Genomic DNA, 8,633 nt, shown 5'->3' on the forward strand with positions numbered 1-8,633 from the left:
AGGTCACAATTTGAAACTTAATCCAAAATAAAAAAAGTCTTAAGCGTTTTTAATTGTAGTTTTGAATCTTATTATGACTATTATGAAATAATTTAGGATTTTTAGGGAGCCCAAGGCCATAGTTTGAATGAAAAGCAAAAAAAAAGTTTTATTGGTAGTTTTTTGAGAAATCTTGTTGGAAGGGACAATAGCTTTTTTAATTTCTATTAAAAGGGTAAAAAGTTATGGAAAACCTGAATTATTCTGACCACATTTTTCTTGTTACCTTTTTTACAAGAGCAGCAACTAAGAGTAAAGTAGTGGAAATATCACTATAAAAAAGATGTTTAATATAAGCATCTCTGCTTATTTTCCACCAATAGAAACTTAAATTATGGTAATTGATTACACGTTGAAAAAGTTTTTAGCATTCTTTTTTTAAGCCTATAGCTGCCAATATTGACCATAGAAATTATAGTCTACCATGGTGACCATACCAATTCCTCCCCTAGGTTTTAATGATTATCTATTTAACCTTATTTTTCTTGTTGCTATTTCTACAAGAGCAACGACTAAGGGTAAAGAAGTGGTAATATCACTAAAAAAATATGTTTAATATTAGCATCTCTGCTTATTTTTCACCAATGGAAACTTAAATTATAGTAATTGATTACAATAATTAAATAAATTAAGAATCTTTTAGTTTTACAAACATAACTTCACCTAGCTTGTTTTACAAAAATTTTTAATAACTGATTATCAGCATTTTGGTGTCTGTTTGCAAATAGAATGCTAACCAAACATCTTGATTGGCTCTCACATTTTTGTCCAGATAAACTAATGTTTACTTGAAACACCTGTTAAGAAATTAAGCTAGACAACTACTAGACTTTGTTTAGGTTGATTACAACTACATTTAATTATTGTGTAAGTTAGGCAGTTGATGACAAATTTGTAACTTTGAAGAAAAAATAACTTAAAAAATAACTTCTTTTTTTATCATATATTTTTTTATAAACAGTAAATTTTCTGTAAAATACAAAATTATAGTTAACGTTATAAATATTTACATAACCCTACAATAAGATATCTAATGTTAATCAAAAGTAGAAGTTGTATACTCTTAAATAACCATTTGTTTTTAATTAATAAATGATAGCATGTTAACAAATATTTTAGATATATAAATTGTAAAAAAATGTCAATGCAAATTAATTCTAAAATGTATAAAAGTTAAAAAATAGTTGTAACACATTGTTTCAATGTATTAAATTTATATTTACAGGTTTAAAATGTACAACAATAGTACCCATAAAGAATTTTGGACTTTTAGAAGTTCAGTTGAGCTTAACAATCTTCTAAATAAAACAAATAGAAATTATCGAGTGAATTATTGCAATAAACGTGAGGGATTAAGTAAGTTTTCATTTTTGGTATTTTAGTTTATAGAGATTATTATTTTTAATAAGTAATTAAATATAATTTAAATATGCAGAAAAAAAAAAATTATGATATGCAATGATAAAGTTTACAGTTTTTACACAAACATTTTTCATTTTGAACTTTCTTAAATTTTTTGTCTGTACTTTTCATGTAAATAATTTTTGTTTAAGTTTTACAATAAAGTATGCTTGTTTTAAATTTAGTTACATCAAACAGAATAAAAATAGAAGTTTTTTTATTTTCTAAAAGTTATAATAAAAAGAGTTTGTTTTTGATATTTTAATAATAACTGTAAAAGAGTTTAAGATACTACTTTAAAACTTAAATAGGTAGAGTTTTTGACTAGTATGGGATAGCCACACACTCCGGATAACTCAGGACAGTTTGAAACTTCTGAAAATCTAGAATGACTGAGGATGACTCAAGCCAGTTTGGTTTTTTTATAAAAACTTAAGATAGTTTTAATATTTTTTTGAAATCTCAGGCTTGTTTTTTATAGATATTAAATGAGACTAGGTTGTTTCAGTTTCAATATATTGATATTTTATAGCCAATTTTGGTCAAAAATTTGTATTTTTGTTGATTTTGAAAAGTACATTAAATTAAAAAAAATAATAACAAAGTTTTTTTAGTAGCAAAGTAAAAGTCATATTAATAATTAAGGTTTATACTAAAACCAACCAAAATTAAACATTATATTTCAAAAAATATTAAATTCATTTATCATAAATCTAGTTAAATTTAACTAGGCTATGGATGAATTTCAAGAAAAAGTTAAGGGCATAGGGTAGGTAAACCTTTTTCACAATTTGATAATGTTTTATACAGTTTTAACTAAGCTACAAGATGTTTTTTTACAGATTTGACCAGCTATATCTCAAAAATTATTTTGAATTTTTTTAATTTTTTTAAGTCTGAGGCAACAATAGGTTCCTTATGGGATTTACAAACTAAAACAGCAAGAATAGACTATTTCACTAAAAATATATCTTCTCCCAGGTTTTTTGAGATATCTACCTAAAAATTTCAGGAAGTGTTCCAAATATTGCAAGGAACATTTCTTAAGAATTTGAGGTAGTTATCTCAAAAATGTAGGTGGAGATAGATTTTTAATGATTTCTAGTTATTTGCCGATTTAGTTTGCACCTCCCTAAAAGATCCTATTGTTGCCTCCGACTTTGACCAGCTATATCTCAAAAATTATTTTGAATTTTTTAAATCTGTAAAACGCATCTTGTAGCTTAGTAAAAACTATACAAAATAAGATCAAATTTCAAAAAAAGTGTTTAACCCCCCTGTGCCCGTAACTTTTTCTTGAAATTCATCCATAGCCTAGTTTAGTTTTACTAGATTAATGACAAACAGATATATTATTTTTTGAAATATAATATATAATTTTTGTTGGTTTTAGTAGAAACCTTAATTAACAATATGACTTTTACTTTGCTACTAAAAAATAAACTTTAAATTTATTACATTGTGTTTAAAAATACAGTTATGTTATAATTTTAATCATGGAACTTACTCTGTATAAGCTAGTTTTCAATTACTTTTGCTATCTTTATGACTGATCTATTTTTTAAATTTTAAAAGCAGTGAAACTTTTTAAAATCTGTTAATTTATTTTATTCTAGAATTAGTTTAATATAAAAGTTAAAATTTATTATACAATTATTCATGATAAAAATAACTAAAGTTCTGATATAAAAAATAACTGTTCAAAATATAGTTTTAATTGTTTGCTAATAAAAGATCCTAGTAAAGTAACTTCACTGGAATATAAATAAAAACAAATTATACAGTAATCTTCCTTTATTCTACCAACATATGTTTCTGTGTGTCAACGAATCAACACACTTCAACTGGGTTGTTAATAGGAAAGATAAGTTATCTTTCCTATTAACAACCCAGTTGAAGTGTGTTGATTCGTTGACACACAGAAACATATGTTGGTAGAATAAAGGAAGATTACTGTATAATTTGATATAAAAAATATATATATATATCCATCATTTTAGAGTATCTAGAAAATTAAATGCTTTAAGTCTGTGCATTAAATGTTTCTGCTTGTTTAAAAAAGTATTTAACATTCTATATAAATTTTTCATATTAATCTTATAAAATTCTTACATACTATGAAACTTACATTTTTATTATATAATTTTTATTTATCTACAGTGGTAGATGATGATGACCTTTTTCTTACTGTTAATGAGCATTGTAAAATAGTGCAGCATTATGAATCAGAACTAAAAACTTATTGTCAGCAGCAAAAACTACCATCCAGTGTAATTTATACAGCATGCACCTATATGAAAAGATTTTATCTTTGTACAAGTGTCATGGAATATCATCCTAGAACAATGAAGTTTGTGTTTATATGGTGTGCTTGTAAGGTTAGCTTTCTTAAATACTAAGTACATTTTTACTTACATGAGTTTTCGTTGCTATTTTACTACTAGCAAAAATTCTTGAGATATTTTTTTATATTCATTTTATTTATATTTAACTGATTTTTCACTCAAAAGATAAAACTTTAAAAGATGCCCGGAAAATTTTGTTTAAAAAAAAACTAAGTGTTGCTACTCCTTGAAAAATTAAAGCTAGTTTGAAAGTTTGTTTTTGCAAATGTAGACAAGAAAGTATTTATAAGACTTAGACTTTTTTTTTGAACACATTTTTTTATTGATAAGTTTCTGCAACTTTCATCCTTCATATAAAATTAAAATGATACAAACAAGGTTCTCACTTCCCTAGATTTTTTGAATTTGTTTAAAAGTTTAAAAATCCTGAAAAACAAAATTAGCATAAAAAAGTATTACAAATATAATAAAAAATGTAAGCATAGCAAGCAACAATGAATGCAATAAAAAGGTCTTCTATAGCACAGCATCTGGTAAACAATCCTAGTTGTGCAAAGAAAAAAACGTTGATTATAGTTAAAGCATCAAAAAATTAAAAAAAAAGTTAAAAGAATATTTTGTTGTAAATTAGGTTGAAGAATACAACATAATGATTGATCAATTGTTCAAACCTTTTCAAGCAACACAAAAGTATGAAAATTTCATCAAATCTATCAATCTCTTTGAACTAACTGCAATGCAGGTAAAATTTGTTTGTAGTAGTCGTTTAGCTTAGTTTGTTAGATAATTTTTTAAATTAGTTGAACTATCATTTGTAGTACAGAAACTACGAAAAATAGATAATACCTATATTAAACAGAGACTTAACTTCAATCTTATTGTTCACCACCCCTTTAGACCTCTTGAAGGATTTATTATTGATTTAAAAAAAAGATGCCCAGAATTCATTCCACATATTGGTAGACTTAGAACAATAGTTAGTTTATTTGAATTTTAACAACATAATATAATATTCGGTAAAGTAAAATTATCTGAATTTTATGATAAGTATAAACTTAAGTGTTTCAAGCCTTAATTTTTTATAATTTTATTGCTTTATCATAATAAATATAGTTTATTATACTTTTAAAATAATTTCAATTTCTATAATGTATGTCAATAAAGCTAAATTATCACAATTAAGTATAAAACTTGAAATTTCTAATACAGTTCTCACCAAACTAATGCATTTTTTGTGGAGTAATTTTTATATAAGTCTGTATTTATTAATTCATAGCAGCAACAAAACTTAAAAGTTCAAGTAGAGTTTAAATTAATTTTTTATAACTTAATAGCTATAAAAGTATAAATCAATAAAGAGCTTAATTTATAGGCAACAGAGTTTTTATTAGTTTCTTTGAGCACAAACTCAACGCTGTTGTATTCGCCGTCCAAGATTGCTATTGCTGCTCTGTTTCATGCTGCCTCAGCGTTGAAAATTCGATTAGAAAAGTTAGATGTTATTTTTAAGTGTTTACCAAAAACTTTTAATTAATAAAAGATTAGTTAATTTTTTTTTTGTAACTGTTAAATATTTTAAAAACTGTTTTCAACTTAATTTTTTGTTTCAATTCTAATATTTTCAAGTTTACTACGTATAGCTTTTGTTTGCTGTAAAAATCGTACAAGCAGGCCATTATTGTTAGAATTAAAAAAAAAACAACATTGCATTTTTGTTACAGAAAGAAACTAAAAGACTAAAATTCTAAAATCAGAACTTGTAATGAGCATTTTATTTGAATTTAAGCTTAGCTTGTATTTTATTTTCAGTTATTTCAAGAAACTTTCAGTTGAACAACCGCCTGCCGTAGTTGAGGATACTTACAAAAGCGTACGAGATATACGCATGCAACATAACAACTTCAAAATACCTATTAATGTGGATAACATTATAATGAAACTGGAAAATGTTTATTGTAAGGTATTTAAATTAAATAAAATTTGTATATTTTTAATAGTAATTTTTGAAAGAGTTATTTTTTTAATAAACATTCAACCATTTATATTTTTTAACAATCCTATTAAACAAGTTTTTAGTTGACAATCATCTACTACCATAGTATTTACGTTTTAGCGTAGAAAGTCATCAGGAACAGTTTGAAAATATATCTGTATGATTATATATAATTTTTATCTTAATTTTTACTTAAAAAATTATCTTTATTGAAAATTTAATAAAATTGTAAAGGTAAAATGAAACGAATAAATTTATAAATACTATCAATAAACAAGATTTTTATTTATTACACAAGATTAGAAGAAAATTGAAATGAATTATATTGTTTTTATAAATTATTAAAATATAAGTTTCGTTATTCAAAAAAGAGCAATCTTAACTAATGACGACAAAAAAGTTCAATAATTTTTGGTCGTTTTCTAAAAATATCGTTTTCTAAACCCTAAACTTAAAACAAAAAAAAACACTTTATTCATTATGTATTTTTTACTTTTTAACTTCAACATAACGCTTAAATACTTAAATAAATTTATTTATGTTTTGTTCATTTATAGTATCTTAAAGAAGCTTAGAATATGCAAGCCCTGGCTTGAAAAAATAAAATAAATGTTTTTACATTATCTTTATATTTTCTTTTTCTTACTTTCTTCTAAACTAAAAGAATCAATAAACTTATCGGCTTACTTTTTTGTAAAATAGCGTATGAAATAAACAAAGTTTCTATTCTAAGCAATTCTTAATTATTCCCCTTTTATTTATAATAATAAGCAGTCTGTTTGGTTAACTTAATTTCCTTCACTGTTTACCTGTTTTACATGTTTATATTTTATTACAGGGTGTATAAATAGTTGCAACTTACTAGTAAAGAGAAAAAATAGTATAAGCTGTTTTGAACAAAACTAAATCTATTTTAGAATAGTAAGATGTTATTATCTGATGTTTAAACTTAAACATTATAAGGAGAACAAAGCTTTTTTGAAATGTTTTGTTTTTTAGCATTACGATCTATTAAAATATTTTTCATGTAAAAGTAATTTTTATATGTATTTTGTAGTTGTTTATTTAGAATTAATGAATAATAAATTAAAAAGGAAAAAGACCCTACAACAATAGAATACGAAATATATCACCAACGTAAAAAAGAAAAGAAGAAAAGAAAAAATGGGCCCTCGAGTCCAAAAAGACCTAAAAACGAATAATTTTTCTTACATGATTGTGATATAGGAAATTTGTCGAAATAGTTGTTTAATAAAAATTTTGGTTATAATAATTTTAATTAGAGTTAAATACTTATGTTCCGTATACACATGTTGATAAAATTTTTTGTTGAAATTTTTGCAAGTTTTGTCGAAGCACTTCTATGATAAGTTTAATAAACCTGTTAATTGGATGTTATTTTAGTATATTTTTACTATTGATTTTGATTTTAAGTACGCCAAAAAAAAACTATTCAACTTAAAAATGCCTTATCTTTTTTGTTTAAATATAAATAAAGTTTTATTCTTGAAGAAATTAAAACATATATTGTCGCTATTAATTAATTAAATAAATATCAAAATAGATTTATGCAAATGTTACATTGTTAAATGCAGTTTAATATTTAAATTTTGCTTGAAAAGGTCGCAATTTTTGCCACTTAAACCGGTCGCGAATAAAATATACAATTTAAATAAGCTCTTTCCCAGTAAACTGAGCATTCTTTTTTAGTTAAGGCTAATAACTATATTAAAAAAATATTAAACAGCCCCGTATTAACTTTAATGTAGATTCTTAATTTTACTGCCTTCATTAAAAAAATTTAAACCAAAAATTCAGTAAAGAAAGGAGCCACAGGGCGGCAATTTGAAACTTAAATTAGATTCTGGAGTTGCTGATGAGGGCAAAAAAAAGTCTGATGTGATTTTATAGTATTTTTTGAGTTGTATATCTTGTTGAAGTGGGCCATGACTTTTTAAATTTCTTTAAAGGCAGCCATTTGAAAAAAAGTTTGGGAAACCCTGCTCTAAGTCGATTCATAGTGAATTATGGTAAAAAACAGAAGATTTAAAAAACTTAATTTATAACGACCCTGACTCGGAAAAATATTTAACTAAATTAAAAGAAAAAACTAAATTAATTCGTTTTTGATTATGTATAACTTTTTAGGAATTGAATTATAAATTTGACATTTAAATATTTGTTTAAATTAACCTTTAATATAAAAACATAAAAAATATTAGTATATTTTTTATAAAATAAATCTAATATATTATTACATTTATAAATATAACTACATTTAGTTAACAAAAGTTGTTATTAAAAAAAAAATTAAAGATAAAAAAAGGAGTTGAATGAATGTATCTAAAAACAAAGTTTAATTCGACTGAAAAAAAAAAACTTGAAACTATAAGAAAAGAACAAAGATAACATACCATTGAAAAAAAAGTTAAAAAAAAATTGTTACATGTGTAGTGTAATCAAAACTCAAAAGTGTCGTATAAACCCAGAAATCTTGTGTTGACAATATCTGAAAACCGAAGTTGAAACGAAACCTGAAAATCTATTTAAACTGCATGGAAAAAATTAATATATTCATTAAAACATTAAGCTAATAGAATAAAATCTGCCAAAACCGTCATTTTTAAAGGGGCTCTGCTTCTTTTTAAACTCCAACATATATATTGAACTTTGTTATGACAGAGCTAAAAAATGGTTCTTTATAAATACATAAACATTGTATCTGTTATATAAATAATGAGAAATGTTTTCATGCTGAAGTTATGCAAAATTAGAAAAAGGGGAGAATTGACTGTCTCTGAGAATCAATTATCATACATTGAACAGCTTAATTTAAAACAAATATTAATTAAAAA

General features: G+C 24.1%; 1 protein-coding gene across 1 annotated transcript; it reads left to right on the plus strand.

Annotated features, from left to right (window-relative positions):
* The first annotated feature begins 1,268 nt into the window (after window positions 1-1,268).
* Window positions 1,269-7,241, plus strand: LOC145834897 (cyclin-H-like). Its single transcript, XM_082942425.1, has 7 exons — window positions 1,269-1,395; window positions 3,601-3,818; window positions 4,417-4,527; window positions 4,645-4,761; window positions 5,158-5,276; window positions 5,595-5,745; window positions 6,873-7,241. The coding sequence occupies exons 1-7, from the start codon at window positions 1,272-1,274 to the stop codon at window positions 6,978-6,980; spliced, it is 948 nt and encodes a 315-aa protein (XP_082798551.1). The 5' UTR covers window positions 1,269-1,271; the 3' UTR covers window positions 6,981-7,241.
* The last annotated feature ends 1,392 nt before the right edge of the window (window positions 7,242-8,633 follow it).

This window comes from Thalia democratica, chromosome 4 (assembly GCF_965202585.1).
Source record: "Thalia democratica chromosome 4, ktThaDemo2.hap1.1, whole genome shotgun sequence".
NCBI classification, from domain to species: Eukaryota; Metazoa; Chordata; class Thaliacea; order Salpida; family Salpidae; genus Thalia; species Thalia democratica.

What these genes read in the sequence shown, in the direction of transcription:
- LOC145834897 (XM_082942425.1), top strand. Translation starts at nt 1,272, where the DNA reads ATGTACAACAATAGTACCCATAAAGAATTTTGGACTTTTAGAAGTTCA. An exon ending in CAATAAACGTGAGGGATTAA is followed by an intron (nt 1,396 to 3,600) that starts GTAAGTTTTCAT and finishes ATTTATCTACAG; the next exon opens with TGGTAGATGATGATGACCTT. An exon ending in TTGAACTAACTGCAATGCAG is followed by an intron (nt 4,528 to 4,644) that starts GTAAAATTTGTT and finishes TATATTAAACAG; the next exon opens with AGACTTAACTTCAATCTTAT.